Source organism: Fistularia commersonii, chromosome 25 (assembly GCF_037954325.1).
Source record: "Fistularia commersonii isolate RoL2024-O1a breed Wild chromosome 25, RoL_Fcom_v1.0, whole genome shotgun sequence".
Classification (NCBI taxonomy): Eukaryota; Metazoa; Chordata; class Actinopteri; order Syngnathiformes; family Fistulariidae; genus Fistularia; species Fistularia commersonii.
Window position 1 is genome coordinate 3,523,351 of NC_141308.1, and position 21,256 is coordinate 3,544,606.

At 37.6% G+C, this 21,256-nt stretch overlaps 1 protein-coding gene across 2 annotated transcripts in view; it reads left to right on the forward strand.

Annotated features, from left to right (window-relative positions):
• Positions 1-2,332: 2,332 nt before the first annotated feature.
• arhgap21b (Rho GTPase activating protein 21b) overlaps positions 2,333-21,256 on the forward strand; it is a 29,639-nt gene continuing 10,715 nt past the window's right edge. Inside the window, exons 1-9 of one of the 2 annotated variants that reach the window (XM_086172374.1) lie at positions 2,333-2,518; positions 3,458-3,647; positions 9,995-10,156; positions 10,334-10,355; positions 14,644-14,736; positions 14,969-15,047; positions 15,151-15,205; positions 17,549-17,575; positions 18,640-20,203. In XM_086172374.1, the coding sequence (XP_086028500.1) occupies positions 3,579-3,647; positions 9,995-10,156; positions 10,334-10,355; positions 14,644-14,736; positions 14,969-15,047; positions 15,151-15,205; positions 17,549-17,575; positions 18,640-20,203 (2,071 nt within the window). In that variant the 5' untranslated portion in view covers positions 2,333-2,518; positions 3,458-3,578. The remainder of the gene's footprint in view (positions 2,519-3,457; positions 3,648-9,994; positions 10,157-10,333; positions 10,356-14,643; positions 14,737-14,968; positions 15,048-15,150; positions 15,206-17,548; positions 17,576-18,639; positions 20,204-21,256) is intronic. The other variant, XM_086172375.1, reaches the window with a different exon arrangement.

The following is a 21,256-nucleotide window of genomic DNA, read 5'->3' on the forward strand; positions in this document are numbered from 1 at the left end:
ACACGTGTGACTTTTACAATAAAATGATTTACATTGTACATATTTGTTAACACTTCTTTCAAATCTTGCTCTAATAAGTTTTCTTTAACTCTAGATTCATTGACTCAGTATAAATATCTTGGGCAGCCACTTTTTTTTTGATTAACAACAATTAAGAATGGCATAGTGTCAGTAGGTGCCGTGCAGTCTTGAACTTGGTTTTATCTTTTCTGTTTCCTTTTTCCAATACAGTTCATGCTTATATTTTCCCCCGAAACCGTTTTCAGGAGGAACTTAAGAGTGAAACCACACATAGTGTACCTTACATGTCTGTCTTTGTCGGATGATTCATGAAAAACAGATGACTTTTTGACGTGTCTAAATATAGTCTCAATCTTTTTTTTTTCCCTGGTGTAATATTACAAAATAATGGAATTTCCGCACTTACTTCCCTTACACCTTCTCTCTGAATTTCAGCTTTTGGACTTGTTGCATATTTTTAGTTCAAGATTAGTCTCACTGCATCCTCCCGAAATGTTGCAAACTTCCAAGATGCCACATTCACCGATGTTAGATTAAAACTCAGCCCATTGGCAAATGGTTCGAAAGGAACAAGAGTCTATTATGTTGACTCCCTGACTCCCTGTCTTGACGGAATATGTGTTTGTTTTGGTAGTAATTGGGATTGTTGGGGTAATAGTGAATTAACCTCCTGAACTTAATATGTCTGTGGACATAAATCAGAAATCAGCTGTATTTATAATACCTTGGCTGTATTTATAATACCTTGGTCGACATTGTCCAAAACTATATATATATATATATATATATATATAAAATAGGATATTTATAGTAGTTTATAAAGAGCTAATGGAAATTGTTTTGTCTTTATTCTCAACATTCTCAGTCTCTCAAGCGCAGTAGAATTGAAACTTTACACAGGGTAATAAATGCCCTGCATTGAAGTCTTTGAAGAATTTTTTGTTTTAACTTAACCTTTTTTTCATTTTCATCAAATTAGAATACAGATATTTTCCAATTTGAATCATATGTTGTGGCAAGTCCGCGGTCACTGTCCTTATTGGCACAGTCATTATTACTGTCAAATAAATTTTAATTCAAAGCGTTTTACACAAGGCAGCATTCACCCATTTAGGCTCACACACTGCAAAGGCCTGACAGACCATCTTGGGGTTCAGTTTCTTGCCAAGAGCCATTTCGATATGCAGACAGGAGAGCTGGAAAATCGAGCCGCCAATTATCTGAGTTCAGGACAAATATTACAATCATGTGATCAGAAATAATATATATACATTGAATAGGAAAAGACAGTGAACTATGTATGAGCTAATGATTAAATGTTTTTTCTGGGGTAAAGCCACAAGCTATGTTTGGTTTGCCAGGCAGGACTTTTTACCTATGAATGTGTGTTATGTAGGCCGACTTATTGCCATTTACAAATGTATTATGTGCACAAAGATCAAAACCAATACAGCACACTGAAAAAGCTCAGCATAAAACAGAAATTGAGAAGAATCTTTACTGTATTTGAGATGGGTGTGATTCATATTAATGTGCAAGCTATGTGAAACGTCCTGTGACAAAAAAAATTAAAATCAGGGAGGATTTTTTTTTCAGCGATAGTAAAAATATTATTTCAATCGGGCAAAAACTTGACATGACACTGAAAATACATTTTAGAAACACTTGAGGTAAAATTGGCTGGAAAGAAGTGCTTTGTGAGTCTCCTCATTTGAACGGATCCCTGCAAAAAAAAAAAAGAAAACGCTACAAGGAACAGGTAGTTCCTCATGGAGAAAATGCAAGCGACATTTGCCAGGGACCTGATGATTTACACTTTCCACTTGGCGTCAACCTGTTCTAAGTCATGAAAAAATAATGGTACGTTAGAGAGATTTCCATCATGTTGAGCATTATATTAGTTGAGATATGAAGTCGCATTCCACATTCACTGCCATCCACATGCCAGGCGTGATCGACCTCTCTTTGAACCAGGACATGTGACTCCCAATCCAACCTTAATAGTTAAATTAAAATCAGAGCGAGTTTCAAAATGACACATTAGAGTTGAGTAAACGTGTGGAAACCTGTGTTTAGATCACCTTTTCGTCAGAGACGGTAAATACTACATCAGTGTGATTAAACTCAACCGGCACGGGGAAAAACAGGCTTTCCAAAGTGTATGTGGACTGTGTTTTGTAAATCGGCACTCGATTGGCTGGATCGAATGCAACGCGTCTTTTGATTGGCTCGGAGTGTCCTGTTGACCAAAGGTGGACTCCCGGAGAGAGAGAACGCTTGAAGCGAAGGAAAAAATTCTGTTGCAGCACGGTACCATGCGCCTCCACTGTGTAGATTTGGAGTAACCGGGAATAAGTTCGTAACCAGAATATATCAGAATATGTCACCTCCGTCGCACCGAGGAGCTCATCGGGAATGTTTTTATGTAGGTTACTCGCTTTTATGGACTTCCACCACCACTGTTGGCCGCCAGTAACAACGCCTCGCAACAACTCAGGTAACTTTGTTTCAACTCAAGCCTTAGCATGGATGCTAATCTCAGCGCTAGCCTCCTGTTGCCGCAGTTGGTTTGAATTACTTTGAGCTTCTTTTCAAGCGTCGCACTTAACTTTTCGAGCGCCGATCTTGGTATTATGTGCGTCGCTCTCCGATAAGACATTCTCGGTGTGTTGTGTTTATGTCTTTAATGGTCGGAAAAACAGCAACTTCGGGTCGTCGTTCGAGAACAACAGCTCGACACGCTCTCTACGTGCCGTCGTTGACCATTGAGCCCTAACGAGACAAAACACAATCACCGTTTGTAATTCACGAAATTTGTGGTTTACCCAAAAAGTACACGTCATGTTTTCCCACGCCCACAAATATCTTCAACTTCGGTATTGCGTCTTTGATTTTTAAAGCGATATATTTCGCCCAATTTCTAACGCTTGTCCACTTGTTGCTTGACATTCATTATGGAGAGTTGCGTTTTTACGTTATTGTGTTTCCAGCCGCTGACAATCCTCGCTTATAGTTCGAGCTGTTGTTACATCAGAATCACTGTCTTAATCTATTGTCCAAACCTGCGAAAACGTGTTTACACTTTTTATTAAATTATTAAAAGAGAGATTTCTATGGTTCTCTTGAGCATTTCTCAACTAAGCTGCTTGCAGACTCGATTCTTCATGCACACCCACAGGTATCCTGTTTTCTCAGCATCACATTTGTTCTGAAATTGTAGGTACCAAATCGTATTAGGGTCTGAGATGTTGCGTAATGTTTTCCGTCCAAAATGAGACACGGATGGTCAACTATTATGGTGTGTAACAATCGAGGTCTTGATTCATGTTGTTTTCAAGACCCTGCAGTGGTGTGAGATGCCTCATCTGAACAATTAATCCTACTTTAATTGATAAATGCATTCATAAAACAAATCCAATCCCCCCCTCTTTTTCAGATGGACTGAGGAATCTAGAAAGTATAAAGGCGTAAACTGATCGGCGTGGAAAACATTTCTTGTATCCTGCTGGAGCTACCTTTTCGATGTGGGCGTTTGCTGTGAACAGGATTTTAACTGAATGATGGCATCACATTGGGTTCACTCTTGTGAAGATGACAGACAAAATGCAAGATCGTCTTTCTGTGAGGTAAAAACCAAGACTGCACCCTCTTTTCCCCTTATGAAGAAATGATTTAGAAAATACCAAATAAAAATTGTCAGTGATCATAGAGCTTATTTGCCAGGCAACTCAGTCACTGGTTCAAGGGTTTTCCTCTCAGTTGAGTTGGGTGTTGAGGCTATTGGGGTTGACACATTAGCCTAGCTGTTTGTGTTTGTGACAATTTCTGACAGAAACTCTTCCATACGTCTTTATTTGGGTTTATTACAGTCATTAACTTATTTTTGTTATTTGTTCAGTATATAGTCAAAAAGAAGTAATGGTTGCAGTAAGGGGTTGAATTAGATTTGTGTTTTTATTTAAAAAGTCACTTGTCATCACTTTTAAAAGTGAGACTTCAAGTCGTGTTCTTCCAGTCAGTCATTCAGATTTTTAATCCATGGCTCTTGCATTACCAGACAAAACACCATCTGGCCAACAGAGAGCTTTTTGTTTGAATAAAGCCCATCTTGGTTGAAAGGTAACAAACCATGGCTTTTTTCCAAATAGAAATGCATCTGTTTATAGAATCTTTAGATTGGTTTTATGTTTGTATCCATATTGCCTCCCATGGCAATAGACTATAAGTGAAGGATGTAATAAGTGAAGGTTCTCATGGTGTCCTTTCTAACAGACGTGATGTTCTGAATTTTATCAAAAACCCCTACAAAATTCAAGAAGCTACTTGGGCTGCAAGTCTGTAAAATTATTCAATTGCTGAAAAAGGTTAGAAGCAAATGTAATTCAGAAACCTACAAATTGTTTTATTCCTTTGCTTTGGTTCTTACAAATCCTCTCAATCAATGAATGTGTTAACATTTAGACAGAGAACATAAGAAAACAAGACTGAATTGGAAACATTTCTCTTGACCATAGATGTTTTTCTCTTAAAGTAATATTGAATTAACTTTCACACACAAACCCACATACACTCACACTCAAATAATAAAATAATTGGCCGTAATGGTGTAACACATTGCATCAAAAACCATAATAATGAAAGGAGTTTCTTTTTCCATTCAAAGGAAGAACCACCCTGGTTTTAGTCATCAGAGCACAGTTGGTGACATGAGCTCCTTTCACACATCAACTCAAGGCAGTGCTCAAACATAGACTGGTTTTGCTTTTTTGTACATGCAGCACACTGTGGGAATTTTCTGTCAGAAGCTAGCAGCATGTGTTGTGGAGGCAGGATATAGCTGCAGTATATCTTTACAGTAACTGGATCCAAAGTGTTAGAATTTTGATTTTATGTTTGGCTATTTTGATCTTTTCATTTGCATCAACAGTATAAGTGACATTTCTTCAACAGCAGATGTTTTTATTTTGCTCCAGATGCACAATGAAAGTTTTGCTGTGGTATGACCATTGATATCGCTGACTTTGTATAAGGAAACTGGCTAGTAATAAAATGTTACATTTGCGATCCAATATACTCTAATGTTCTTTCACAGATAAAGCCCATCTAGGTAAAACTAATTCATATCAGGATAGAAAGAATATATTTCATTACCAGGACTGGATTCATATTTGCATTTTTTTCTGAAAATGTTGGCTGGATAATGTGCCTTGAATTAATGGTGTACATTCTTCATTGTATCTTTACAGAATTTCCTGTGTTTAAGATTTTAAACAAGTAAAATAATTTTGTATTTGATACAGATATGTAAAGCTTGCTGTGGGTATAATTTGATAATGCAATTGAAAAATGCTGTTGCACTATTACAAGACTTCCTTTTTTCTTATTTTTACTTACAAAATATTTTTTTCAACCATATTATGTTGACCTCCTTTTGAGGAAGTATTTACTGGCATCAGATTGTGCTTTATTGCTAAAGGTCTTACTAAAGGTTTGACTGAAAAACTCTTAACCTGACATTGATTAATTTTCTGATGTTTTCTCTGGTGATTTCTTTTATGACATGTCTCCCTTTTCACCCTAGCCTTTGTCTGTTTTTTCTGCTAATGCTCCTTGATCAATGCTGAATGCTGATGAATGCTGAAACCCTATATCACAAAGCTGACTTTAGAGTTTGCTAAATAGACCTTTTGTAGGTTTTCTGGTTTAAGGAGTATCCCAACAAAGAGAATAATTTTGGTTCTCCCTTTGTGTTTGTTGATTCTTGCCGTTTTCCCTGAGTTATAAAAGTTGCTCTTCAGTATTTGCTTAGTTTTTCACTGAAGAATTGCAAATTTGAGTGAAGAGATGGCTGTTGGAGATGAGGAAACCTAATCCATATTTAGCTCTGCAGGGGGCGATTGACAGACAAACCCCCTGTCCTCACTGTCTTGGCCTCATTAAAGGTCAATGTTCATCTCATTTAGTCAGACTGCCTTTGACAGAACCCTCTTCCCAGACATCATATGGCTAATGGCAATCGGAAGGGAAAATTGACCTTCAATTTGATAGACGTCTGTTACTTCCTCTTGGCTTGGCGTTGTTTATGTGAATGTGAGCCCATGAGATTTATAACAACATAGAGCTCAAATGGTAGAAAATGTAAGGACAAAAGAAATCATAAGGAGACTGAAATCTAATGGTCTACTTTTATATAAAAAGTGGATGAATCAGTGAAAGATGTCCCTTATTTAGAAATTTCTTGAAATACAGGTCTCATTTCAAGCAAATAAAATAGTGTTACACATGATACAAATCTCATCAAAATATCCCATATTTTCTGGACTCCAGACACCTCAATATAAGCCTCACTGGGTGAAAATGAACATATAACTATATGTGTACATATAAGCAGCACCAAATTATAGTATGTTTATCTCAAAATATTGCTGATGCAATAAAAGTCCAAGTTGTAACATGAGATATTTACACAGAAAGATGTTACAGAGAAACATTTTTTTTTGCTATTAATCAAATACATACCAGCAACATCCACAAATTCGTGCTGGAAAAGCTTTTATCTGAACAGTGCCTGTATCCAGGCTGATGAAAATATTAATAACAAATTACACAAGAAAAAGTCCATCCATCCATTCACTTTCCAGCCCCGCTTTATTCTACTCGGGCTGACTGCAATCTTCGTCTTCCTCCTACACACTAAAATCATTAAAGTCGTCTTCAGTTTCGAAATTGAAGAGCGGTGGAAGCACCTTGGCCGTCTGCTCTCTTTGCGTTCATCCAGTCTTCAAGAATATTTTCAAGTTTGGGCCATCTGTTTTTTTTGCCTCTGAAAGCTTTTGTCGCCTTTTTGCATTGAGTCCGTTTTTCATGCTGCCGTCTCCAACGTCTCACCATGGGTTAATTGATGCCACGCTCACATGCAGCAGCTCTATTTCCTTCTTTGACAGCCAGGTCGATAGCCTTTAACTTATAAGCTGCATCATATGCATTTCTTAGTGTGTTTTCCATGTTGGAGGTGTGTGACTGAAGCGCAGTATCATTGGTCCATTGGTGTGACGAGGTTAAATATTTTGGCGATGAAGATCAGCCCAAAAAAATCTGTAAATTAGCTGCATCATTGTTTAAACTGCAATGTTAAAAGTCAGAAAAAAATAGCTGCGTCTTGTTGTTTCTTTGAGATAATAATGTCTAAAATCACTTAAATAAAAGGTATGCAAAAGCAGATGTGTGAAGATTGAATATAAATGTAAGCAGGAGCTCTATTCTGAAACTGAATACTGTCAGACACTAAAAAGTTAGCATGTTAATTTAAGGTCAAACTGCCCAACAGGCAAGAATTTCATATTCTCTCTTCATTCTTTTTATTTGACAACTGAAATGTTTTTCTTTCTCAGGGAGAGGGTATATATTCTGGGGGACAGACTGTATTTTGTGCTATGTATTGAGTGAATGGAGAGCGACAAAATCTAATGGCCAATTAAACAATACATAAATAAAAACTATGATCTTTCAGATCATTACAAAGATAGCTTTACAAGGATTTAACACATGCTGCCATAGAGTCTCAGAATAAAAGAACAATAGTTTTCAGATTCTACCAACCACAGTGGAAGGTGGACCCAAAGGTAATTAGAACAATGAATAGACTCCAGGATATTTCTGTTTCTTCTAGATGTTATTGTTAAACGTGTGGGATGCACAAAGTAAAACACACCTTTATTTGCTGAGTAGTGATACTCACATAACCTTGTCCTGCAGTACAACCTAATGACAACCAGAACTCTGGTGGCCCCTCGATACCATTATCTTTGGCTTTTCACAGTTAAGTGCTTGGTTTGGAGGGGATACGGTGCAGAATTTAGCAGCCCACAGAGAACTATGTTAATTCACATTTTAAGACTGTATTTGTGTGATGGCTTCAGAGCTGTTCTCACATGGGGCTTGTCACCTTTAATTTTGTAAACTTAAGAGGGAATTTTAAGAAAAATGTAGTTCACTTTGTTTATACTGTCGGATTTTCAGGAATGACCATGTCTGTTTGTACTAAGACATAAGATTTCTACTTCATCCACATTGTTGCCAGTGTTCTACATTTAAGAACATGACTTCATATACTTTCCGTCTTTAGTTACTGAATACATGGTGGACCATATATATTCAGGTTCTTGGTTCAGTTTAGTGTTTTTGTCTCAGGTGACTTAATTTAGGCTGTCTTGCTGTCGTAATTCTAGTGATTTTTAAACAATTTCATTTGTTTGCATGTGTATTTTTCATTTTTTAAAAACATTAATTAATTAATTTAGTGAAACAAATATATCTTCTATAATTTTTATTTTTTTATACACTTTTATGCATATTTTGACTACTCCTGCTACAGCTGACAACAGGGTGATATTTGTACACTGGCTCAAAATAAAACTGGTGTCAATGTTTTTGCAACGAGTGATCATCAATTTGTGTAACTGTGGCTCCTCAAAAGTGACATGCATATCACACAACTTGCCTCTTATCTGTGCATTGGCTATTGCTGAATTGCTTTGCATGGGCCTATTGAACGTCAACTACATTCTTCTTCTGTGTCCTCACATAAAGACCGCAGGGAAATTTAAAATTGCTCCACACACTAGCTGCAATCTTAGATCCAGTCAACTGGTATTGGCTTGCCTTGGGGAAGCATCGGTAGACATAATGGAATTCGAAGCATCCAAATCATCTTCTGTCATATCATCTACAGTGCCTCTCTGTTTATGTATCTAAATGTTGTTTTTCAAAGCTCAGTGCTCAAAAGCTGCCAAGTAATTTGGAAGCGCTAAAATCGTAGAGCAACCTTAACTTGGTTATACACAGTAAAACCCGTTTTACGTGTTTCATTTCAGAAGATGGGTGACAGCTGCACCTGCTCCAGTGTTTCACAGCCTGCTAGTTCGGTCCTATCGGTTCTAACAAAATGTCTGATCTCATTACAGCTGCTCAGTGCTACCCTTGTCACAAAATCACGATAAATTGCCAAAACTAAATGGAATATCACATCCAAATACACAACAAACACCTAATTTTCCATTCTGTGTTAGGGTTTGCTGCTGAAGACTAATTTCTCTAAGGTAGTGTTCAAATGTCTGTTTTGTCAATTGTGGCTTTACACATATGACACTCCCTGCAGCAGCTGTAACACATGAGGTTTATTTCGACATATGCAGGTCAGATAAGCCAATTTAGCATATTTATATTGCATTCATTCACTTGCATTCAATGTTTTCACAACTTGTCTCCATATTGTCGTTTCAGTGCTTTCCAGTGATTTTTTTCAACACTTAGGCAGCTCAACTAATTGTTCCTAAGTTTTACTCAACTGCCCAGACTGAGATAGTGTTTATGCAGATTGAGTTGTTAACAAAGTCTGTTTCTGTTTAGGGGTTGACACACGATAAAGAAAATAAATAACTATAATGGAAATACAAAAGTGTTCAAACCACACTAAAATAGGGAATATGATATGGGTAGAACTGAGATGAGCGGTGTCTCTGAGGATATTAATAGTCAGTAAACACAGGTGGTTGTCATAGCCTCGATGCCTCACATACTCTACTCTCCAGCTGTGGAAATGGGACACCCTGACATCACTGTAAATTGTGTGTGTATGTATATATTTTAAATGATTTTGATTATTATTTTTGTAATAGGTTAGACAAAATTGAACAAAGGTTAATGGATTAAATTTTGCTTGTAAAGATGAGAAAGCTAAGCACTGTCATACAAACAAGTTATTCTTGTATGGGGCTCAGCATTTTTTTGTTTCTTATAATAGTATTAGTTGTACTTCTTGAAAGTTGCACCTTTTGGCCTTTTTATAAAGATTATAACCATGTATTCAACTGTAAAGTATTTGATCTAATTTTCAGTGTGTGTGTGTGTGTGTGTGTGTGTGTGTGTGTGTGTGTGTGTGTGTGTGTGTGTGTTTGTGCGTGTGCATGCGCAGAATGACTCTTTGGAGTGGAGGAGTTTGGAGCCAAGAGAGGAGGAGCCATTCTCATGGCCAAGACCCAAAACTGTGCTTTTGCGTCGGACTTCCCAAGGGTTTGGCTTCACCCTACGGCACTTCATTGTGTACCCACCAGAGTCAGCAATACACGGCTTCCCAGTAAATATCACAATTAAATTATACATAAAATTTGCCAGTGTTTTCCATGTGTTACGTATTCCTCAGTTTTGTTTGCCTTTTAGTCAAGACAACTCCAATGCAATGCTATATCCAATGCATGAAGTGTTAAATGTTACCATACGCAATAATGTAATTTCTATTTCTGTGCTTTTACAGGAGGAAGATCATGGTTGCAGAGGTAAGCAAAACAAATCCAGGTGTTCCTCTTCCTGCCTACCTCTCAACACTGCTGAGTCAGAGCAGTACCTCTGACTTTTAATGACTCTTAATCCATCCACTCTGTCGCTCTTTTAGCTTCCTTATGCGATGAGAACAATATACCTCCTCTGTGTCACTGACCTTTGTGGAGGTATGAAAGGTTTGGTCAGCACCACCAGTTTCTGCCCTACATTGGCCCACCTCTTCATATTGTTTCATTTTGTTGTTCTTTGCAGGTTTTCTCCCTCGCCATGGAAAGCCTGGCAAAAAAGGATATCTTTGATTTAACAGATTGTTTGTGTTTGACCCTCTTTCCAACTGAACATCATGGCATGATCTATGTCAGTTGTTTTTTTTTCTTTTCCAGTAACATACCTAAATTACCGTGCAAAGCAAAACTGTCAAATGTTTCACAATCCTGAAGAAATATTTCTGCCTGGCCACAAGTGCAGGATTTGTAAATACCAATGTCTGTGTACTGATTACATTTTCTTTAATGCCCGGCCTAGTTCTAATTATGGACAAATTAGATTTTTTCAAACAAATATGTAACATTTGTTCAAAAACCAGTGATACCCAAATAAAATTTAATAGTAACTAAAACCTAATAGTCCAGTGATCTCCAAATGACTTAGATTTTTCCCTCTTTTTTTGAACAAATATGCTGTGCTATCTGCAGTTCAAGCAAGTACTACGCATTTAAAAAAAAACACATAGTGCCCCATGTTTCTGTTAAATCTTGACCATTTTAATAAAAGAAAAGAATCCCAAACTGTCAGCTAAAATAAAGGTTGTGTTTGCATTATTTTTTTTTTTTTTTATGTGACAACATAGCAGTGAGAACAGCAGTTGGGACAGGAACACGGATGCTCCCAGTTTAGAATTCTAAGCATTTTATGCCTCCTTACTCATTAACTCCTTGTGTTAATATTGCCATGGTTTTGAAATGGTCACACTTATGTGCGGCTGACAATGCTGCTTTTTACAAACCTTGTAGCTCATCATTAAAGGTACATTTTTGATATCGCAACTGTAGCACCAGATTTTCGAATAAAGGAGGACTTTCCTCAAGGAAAACTGACTGCTGTGAAAATGTTCTCTTTATCTCACAGTTTTACTTTAAAGACAAAATATTGTCAGAGCTGTGATTATAAAGTTATCACAATTTGCTGATTTGTTTGTCAGTCAAATTGGAGGCAAACTGATCAAGGAAAGGTTTAATGAGTCTAACATATCACTCAGTGCATCAGTGAATGACACTGGGCAAGAGATTCAAGTTAACATGGGTGCACTATTTATCCCTGTATGAACCACTCTATGGTGACAAGGGGGAAAGACACATTAAATTTATGGGTGATCTTGTAAAAACATGTTCCCACACATCATCCACTCAAATCTTCAAATAGTAGAGCATCTGCATTTAACAGTTTATGGACTGTTCATAGTTCAATGATAAAACAGTAGAATTGATTTAGAAAAGCAGTGTAGGCCCCCCTTTTCTCAAACAGAAGTTGATCAGGGCTTAATACATAATCTGACCAACTGGAAAACCGTCTCCATACTGTTTTATGTATCAATTCAATTTCGAACCCCCAGCTTTTACATTTACGCAACCCTTAAATCATATCACTTAAATCTGACTGGTTGTCACATCTCTGAATCTCTACAGTAGTTCCTCTTTCTTACTTTCTTAAACATGTCTTCAAACTACACATAACCACAATTTTGTGTGAAACAGTAATCTGCAAATGCTGAATTTTGTTGTTTTAAGCTAGATATTCCCATTTTCATAGTGTGTTTGTGACGCCTACAATATTAACTTGCCTTTCTTCAATGATGTTGTCAATTCCAGACTACTTCAAGAGAGTATTTCCGAGTATAAAATGGTACATAATCTGAAGAACCATTTGTTGCTATTAATATAAATTATCACTAAATATTAATTGGCAGACATCTGTAATTCTCAAGGCATATATGTTTCCTCTAAAAGAAAATTACAGAGGAAAAAAAGGATCATTGTGGTTCTTGCATCTGTAGAGGAAATGAAATATAATACTTCATTGTTTTTATAGCATGCTGGGAAAGGCTGGAAGTCTATTATAGACATTTAATACATGTTTACTGTGTATGTTTGGAGAACTTCTTGTGCTATGTGAGGGAAATACTTTAAAGATCCAGTATTCTTTTATTCAGTTGAATATGCAACCTAAGCAAGTTAAGCAGATTAGATAGTGAATGAATGAATATGCTCCTTGATATTCTGCCAAAATGTGTTTTTTAATCAGCTGAGCTTCTACGAAGTGTACTGAAGATACTATTGGGTTTTTTTGGTCTGTTTTCATCTTTAACAGGTTCATTGATTTTAAACTATGGTTCTTTCTTTGACAAGTAATTTTTCAGGATGGCTTTAGACAGATGCACACTACCAATAGGTGCTTTTTACTTGATATTTATTTAGATGTGACATAACTCTCAGAAGCACCGATTTGTGAACTCATGTCAGAATTTATTGAAAAAAATTATATGCTGTTTTATGAGAAAATCAACAAATATTTGTTTCAAAATTATTTAGCTTAAAGTACCAGTTTGGTGATTTAAAATATTAGTGTTCTATAAAATCATTCAGTGTCTAAAGAATTGAGGTATTTTATTGCAGAAGGCACTATATGGGTCAAGGTCAATGTGTGAAAATAACAGTTCAGATGAAAGCAAACACCCCACTTAACCAACCGGATATATTTTTTCATGTCCTAAAATTATCAAAATATGCTACATTACAATTGATTTCAAATTCAGTGACAATACTAAACAAACATTTCCATCTTGAAAATTGAAGAGCAAAACTCCAATACACCGACAGAGGGAGCATGTTTTAGTGCTGCAGTTTTACAGGACTAGTTGGCAGTATTACATAATGTGAGTTCCAAGATGAGTTTCTGTATCAATGATCTTATGAGGAAGAGAAGACTGAGATTGAGGTGCAACATTATTAGAATTACAAATAATTTAGTTAGCTCTTAAGAAATATAGGAATATAGTCCTCATGTGTTTCTTCTCACTAACTGAATACACAGACCAATTTTATCCACTCCTACAGGGTGTGTCACATGACCAAAGGTCATGTTCCTTTGCGCACATTTTTGTCTGTTAAGAGTTAAAAGCATGGTCCAATGTTGTGATCATGATCACAACATTGTGATCATGATCACAACATGATCACAACAAGTGATCATGTGTCTAAAATTTTGAAAAAACAAAACAAAACCATACAGTTTAACTTTTACATTCTCTCTTTTCAATGTCATCTGTTTTTTGTTCAAATATGTACCAACAAATTGACATATTTTCAAAAAGAGATTTTATGGATCTTGTGGTACCCAGTGCCATCTCTTAGAGGTGTGGGAGTTCTGCAACTGAGCACAGGATACCTTCTTAACTCACTTTTCTATCACACTCTTCCCTCTTCCTTTTCTTTCCAGCTTTTTTATACAGCTGCTAGGAGACAGGAACAGCATGAGCAAACAGGTTTTTCCTGGCCTTGGTAGCTTTTATCCACTTTTCACAACCCACACAATGTCCTGCAATTTAGATTATTTCCTCTGAACCAATTGAATGTCATTTCTATTCAACACCTTAGTGGCATGTCGTGTGTGTGTAATGTGTGCAAGTGGTGGTAAAAATGTTCGTTGAGTGTGAGTGTTGATTCATTTATGCAAATTTCTAATAAAAGACCCCATGACATGTAATCTGCACTATACTGCTGTCATTTTGTCATTAAATGCTGGTGAACATGTCCGTTTTTTTAATTTAAGTTTAAATGTCATTCTCGGCTTATAATAATTGTAATGATAATTCTGCTATGACTCAGAGATAAATTTTGTTTGTTTTTAAATAATCCTTGTCCAAATTTGGATTCAGATTTTTTTTCATAATTTACCAGCCCCACTTTTATTTGCCTTCATTTAGCAATGAGACTATTGAGGCTATAGATGTACAGTTGGCAGGTAGGACATATTCACAACAAAAATATATCGCATCACAATGGTTGCATCCTCTTTTAAGCTGATCAGAATATGGTCCTTTTGATCTCTCTTATGTCACCGTCTGCCAGCCAAGACTTTTAACAGGGTGTTGAGGTTTTTATGAGGTTCACACATAACCAATTGATTAAAAAACAGCTTTTTTTAGAAGCAGTGAAAACAAACTTCATTAACATGAAATGAGCTACGTGTTGGTCATTGTCTGTCTTATGCTTACTTTATTTTTAGGGAGACAGCGGAACAGGCTTGAGCCAATGGACACTATTTTTGTAAAGCAAGTAAAGGAAGGTGGTACTGCACATGGAGCTGGACTCTGTAAAGGTAATAATTGGAAGCTAAAAGAAAAATTGGCAATAATTTCATATTTGAGTCGCAACATCATATTTCAGAGTCAAATATTGTTCTTTATGTGTTTTTTGTGCGGTTATTATTATGTAGATATCCATATTTCTCTTGTCATCGCCTTTGCCCCTGCTTGTGCAAAAGGGCTCTCTTTACTTTTACAGCTTTCTGGTACTGATGAAATTCCTTCTAATCTGTTGTTTTCTGTCAGGTGATCGCATAGTGAAGGTTAATGGAGCAAGCATCATTGGCAAAGCCTACTGTGAGGTTATATCATTGATCCAAGACAGGTCAGACTATATATTACTTAGTTGTTGAGTCTTGAGAAATATATGTATATTTTCTATATTTTCCCTTCATTTTTTCCATGTTATTTTTTCTTTTGCCCAACAGTGGGGAGTTTCTTGAACTTTGTGTGATGCCAAAAGATGAGGATATACTGCAACTGGTAAGTCAAGTTTTAAAGAGCGTTGTTTTATTTTTAAACCATTTTAACTTTAGCTGGTCCCTTAGTTTAAGGTTGGGACATTGGTCACATGATGGAGGCAGGCGAACTTTCCCAGCTGAGTTCTCTATATTGGGCATCTAATCAAGGCCACAGCAGCTTTTTTTAAACTTCAAACTGGCTGCAAAATACCCTAATTTCAACACTTAAGCAAACATTTCTCCACCACACATATTTATATGTTATGGATTACTACTTTTCAACTGATCTAAATTTTCAGTATGTGTTTTTCCCGAAATAGTATGCAAAGCCAACAACCAAAATCTGTGTTCATTGACTGAGACAAGTGTAAAAAAAAAAAAAGATAGACAAAGTGTCCAAAACTTAATCTTACATCAAGAAATTTACAAAGCTTTTATTTAACATTGGAAATCAAATCAAGTGTTTTTAGTCTATATTGACGGATATGACTAGCATGATCAAATTTTTTGGTGGTACTTCAGGAAAGTTTGACAATGGTACCGACAATAGCCAATAGTTTATTGTTTTATGAAACAGTTATGCTGCAGCAACATAACTTACATTTGGTTACATTTTGTACTTAATTTGACAAAAACAGTATAGCAGTTTTTCCCGAATCTTTTTGGATTAAGTTTTTCATTGAAATAAACATCTGTCAACACAGCATCTGAGTAGAAAATACAAGGGCATGGATTTGCTTTTTATAATTTAATTGTGTCAATAATTCACATATTAGCTGCGCTCTGCTTTCGCTTCGTCAGTCTTGGCCTCAGACCAAAGAGTCTGTTAGGTCAGAGGATTGTGGACTCCCTGAACAAACCTATCATATCAGATGGCCGTCTGGTTTCTGTCAAAGGTCCCCCCCCCCCACTATCATTAAGTGCTTCCCAGAGGGAAGTGTGGGTTTGTTCTTAGCACATAAACAGTGTAGTCTCGTCCTCCCATCTGTTAAAGTGCCATTAAACAACCTCTTGTTATGAGGTTTTTTTCAAGAATAAAATTAATCTAATATTCAATATTGACAGGGAGTGTAAACTTAGTATTAAGTATAATGATGGTATCCAGTCCGATAGTACAATGCAATTCAGCTGATTATTTACAATAACCCTAAGTACATATGCTCACAATCTTATTGGACAGATCTAGTTCTTAGGTTCTGCTGGATGACCTTTATGGATATGTAGAAAGTGCATGTAAAAGTGCAGGTAAAAGGTCAAATTTGATTTAATACTCATATATTCATATTCAAAAATATTCAGAATTATAACATATTCTGTCTGATTTGAAATAAATGGCTTATCCAATCAATCTTAATTCATGAATTATTTAAAGACTCTATGGAATGATTATGGCTAATAAGATAAGCCATTTAGTAATTTTTGTCTTTTACAGCCAAACTATTTTGATAACAGTTTTCCATCTATTTCACTCAGGTCTCCTTCAAGTATGGCTTGTAGCTTTTAGTAAATTTTTTCATAGTACGCTGGATTTCTCTCCATCTTACAGCTTCAAAAATAATTGTAAAAAAAAAAAATAACAAAAGGTAATAATTAGCAGGCAAACTGATGAAATCCATCCATTTAACAAGAGGATTATCGCAGATGCTAGTGGGATGACATTACACCGTAGGAGGCAGTACACACTGACTGCTTAGAGACAAGCAGCAGTTGCTTAGCAAAGAGATGGAGGTAATCTAAATTCATGGGAGCAGAAAGGGAGGGAGCTTTACAACAGCAAAGGGGCGAAAATACTGAGATGAGAAAAATAGGTTCAAGGCATGAATCATGAGGAGGAACCAGTGTATAAAAACAGCTGATTGCGCTGTGTTTTGAACAGGTTGATGCTGAGGGAAAGGGAGAGTGGAAGGAGGAGTGGGAGGGGGAGCTATAACATCAGAGCTGAATGTATAATCAGCAGCTGCTGCTTCTGTCATGTGAGCAACAGAAGAGGGAGGGAGCGAGCGAGACAGACCAGAGGCACCTTGTTCAGTTGCTGTAATATTCTGGCTAAAGATGGACATAACCATGAAGATTTAGAAACAGAATGAAAGACAAGCCTCTGCTTCTGTTACTTACTCACTCACGACACTGGCGCTGGCAGACGTAACATGGCAACCCTCTCCTACATGTACGCTTCTTCATCCCTGTGCACTGCTGCTGAAGATCAAGAATATTTTTAGCTCGTCAAGTTAAGGCACTGCTCTGGCTGTTGACGTTCTATCCTCGTTGGATCTTTTCTATTTTTCACAATGTGTGCATTTTCTCTGCTGCCATTTTTTCTCTTCTGTTTGCCTAATGCTTACAATTTCACATGCTGTAACGGCAGCCTTTTTATCAGGAAACTACTAATCTGGTAAGCTGACACCTGATTTGGCAGCTATATGACATAAGCATGTTGTTCTTGGCGTCTCATTTTATATGTCAGCATGTCAGCATCATTACATGTTATGGGTTCAACTTCCACGTTATTGGCTTTTAGTCCCTTGTGTTAGTGTTTAATCAGTCAGCGCTGTTCTGGTGAATCATAAGCATGTATTGAAGAAATGGCTGATGCTTGATGCCTGCAGTACCTGTTAGATTGAACACTCGAGCTGGCGTCCAGCTGGCATCTTAGTAAAGCCTCACCCTGATTCATCTACCATGTCAGATGTCTTTAGCATGATCAGGGCTGGTGACCCTTGAACTTAACTTAATTTACGTGGTACAATGAGAGGTAGAGAGTCTTGCATGCAGCGTGTTATGTAAGATTGGAATTTTATATCTGTTGTATATAAAGTTCCATTGCCCTAAATAGTATTTTAGCTTGTTGAATGTATAGTGTTTTTTTAATAATACCTATCAGATAAAGGTTACAAGTCTTCCGCTAGCGATAACTGGAAAAAATATAAGCTTGTATTTACGCATTGTGAAAATATTATAGGCCTCCAATTAGACTAATTAGTGGGCTAAATATTACACAATGGTTACACGGTCAGTTGAGAATCTTCTGTCAGTCTGATGTTACTGTCTGTCATTTTTTGAGGTGGGTAAATCAAGTCATCATAGTCTGTCTTATTATGGCTATGTATGTCAGGAATGGTTACTGCACTGTTATTAATCGCAATGCAATACAATTTTTGAAATTATATCATAAGATACTATTGTGTCATAATTCATTTCACCCGATATTCTGTTGTTGACTAGTGACCATTACCATCTGAACTCGAAAGAGGTAGCAGATAAAGATTGATGACTCTTAAAGTGCTACTGCCTCCACACATTCATACTGCAACATACACTACCTACACATTCTTCCAGCAATGTCTGTAATATCATACTTCTCTATAAATTTGTATTGGCACACTTGAATATTACTCATAGTACAGTTTCAGCTAGCACCAAGTCTTTTCTTGTGCTTCTCTATTGGTCTGTTTCTAGGCCTACTCCCAGGATGCTTACCTCCGTGGCCACATCAGCTACTGTGGAAATGCCAGTGACATTCCTGAGCCGCCCCCTGTATGCTACCCCAGAGTAGACTGCAGGCCTTCAGGTATGGCCCAAGCTCCGGACTCAGTGGGGCAGGCGAACAGGGGAGCCACAGTACCGCATGACCTTGGTTACCGCAAGGAGATCACCGTGCCCCCATCCCCTCCTCCTCATTCATATCCAAAAAGCCAGATGGCTGTGTATATGCGGAATGAAAGCATGAGAACTGTGGTGGTTCCTCCTGATTTAGCTCATATGGGGCTCATGGGTCCAAAACATAGAATTGATTACAGGGACTCTGCCTTCGTCAGAGGAAGGCCTGGGTCTTTAGCTCAATATCCTCAACCTCGAAAGGCTGATGTCTACCCTAGTGGTCCAGGAATGGTTCCCTACAGAGTTCCTAGAACACACTACCCACCCAACCATCAAAATGTTGATTGCGGTACATACCAAACGTACAGGGAGTACATTGACAACAAAGGAATCCATTCCCATTGTAGCTGGACTATGCAGGAGAGACTGGATAGTCTGAGAGCTCACAGTCAGAGTACATTTGGAGCCACTCATCAGATTCATTGGGGAGACCGAGGCCCGAAGGAAATAAGACGGAGAAGTACGTCCCACGAACGGTCTTATCAAGGTCATCCCGGCCACTCTAAAATCCCTCCACGTAGTGCCTCACAAGACCGCCTAAGCAGTTCGGAGAGGATGAGCCACGCCAGGAACTGGCCACCTCGTAGCATGTCTCAAGATGGCCTTGTACACAAAGCCCGGACACACTCTACGGACTATGTTGATCCAGCAGAGCTGGATCAGCCCATTGAAAAGAGAGGAGGTCATGGGAGGGCAGATCGTGGCACGAGGACCAGCAGACTGTCCATCGCCAGACAATACAGGCCACCTGTTGAATATTACAGTGGAGTAAGGGTAGTACCAAACCCTTCTCGCTGCACTAAAGCACCAGATTCTCTTCAAACCCGTTCCTCGCCAATGCTCTCAGACAGACCCTTACATTTAGAGCTAGAAAAGATTATAAGTCCTGAACATTCTCATATTGACCAAAGAGCCTTTGTCAAAGGTAATCATGCAGGCCATAGTACCCATTCGAATAGGCTTCGAGCTGAAACCTTGCAGCCTCTCGAGGCAAACAGAGAGGAACCCTTGGCGGGACCGAAGTCCTCATCGTGCTCTGTCCCCCCAAAAATGCCTCAGACCCATAGCATACATAAATCACCTCATCAAGATACTCAGAGCCCAGTAAATGGACAAAGTCCTACAGAGACTGGGGTTATTCTAAGGGAGAAGCCCCCCTCTGGAAAGAACCCAAGCCCCCTGCGTCACCCATCCTACATCCTGGCTGTAAACGATGATGGAGGAGATTGTGCAACAGATGTGGTGGCATGCTGGCTTCCCAATGATGCACGGCGAGAGATGCATATGCGGCGACTTGGGGAGGAGTGTCACACCTCCTGCTCCAGCAACCTGGATGAGTCTTTGACATCCATCCCATTCATTGGTAAGTGGAGAAATAAGTTGTCAACCTATTTATTTGCTGAAGTTGTCATGGTAGTACGAGCAAACAGTAGTAGGAAGGGGTAGACCAGCAAATACAGTTCAGGGAGTGCCTTAATTTATTATAATAGAAATTTGTTTTAAGTCATAAGTAATTAAAACAAAAGAAATAAAGATTTAGTTTGAATTATTTTGTTTATTTTCAAGAGATGCTTAACTCTGTAAATGTTTTCTGGTATGGTTCTGCACCTAATTCTTTTTCCACTCTTCATCTTTCAACAATTATGGAATCAAGATGCTTGAGGAAAGATTTATAGATTATGATTGTCATGTATCTGTACAGAGGTACAGTGGCTTGTTAATATGTTAGTTTTTTTTACTCTTCTACACGAAATAATGCTCCAAAATTGACCTGCTACACTGTGTTCTGACCGCTCGACCCATAAGACTTTGAATGGTTACTGGAGCTGAGTGAATTACGGCTTCAATGGATAGTTCTGGTGTCCTAGATAGTGTTTGCCAATTGTGGATTGGCTTACTTGTTGGTTGTCATACCAGTTAGTTTTTTTTTCCTTCCATTTTTCACATCCCTCTAGCTTGCAGTCATAATATATGTCTACATCTTTAAAATATGTTATCAGTATATATACATCTCTGACCTTTCACCTGGGATTGTTATAGAGCGTAATATGAATTTAGCAGTGCCAGAATACATATCATTAAAGTTAACTACTTTGTTCTCAGTACTTTCAGAATTGATCCTTTCCCATTTATTGAGCAGCTTAACACATTTTATCAGTAATTTGCCTTTTAATGGATGTGAAGACACAAATGATAAAGATATTATAAAGTTGTTATAGTTTCAAGGTACATTTTTGAGGAGATTGATGGCCATAATTGTAAATATGAATCTACAATACTCCTGCTGAAACAAGATCAATCAGGAACTGAAATGACCGTTTTGTGTTTGTGGTCATTTCTTTCTCATCCCTCACACTTGTGTTTTTCTGACATTCCTCTTGTAGTTCATGCTTTTTTTCATTCAGTAGCTTGACGG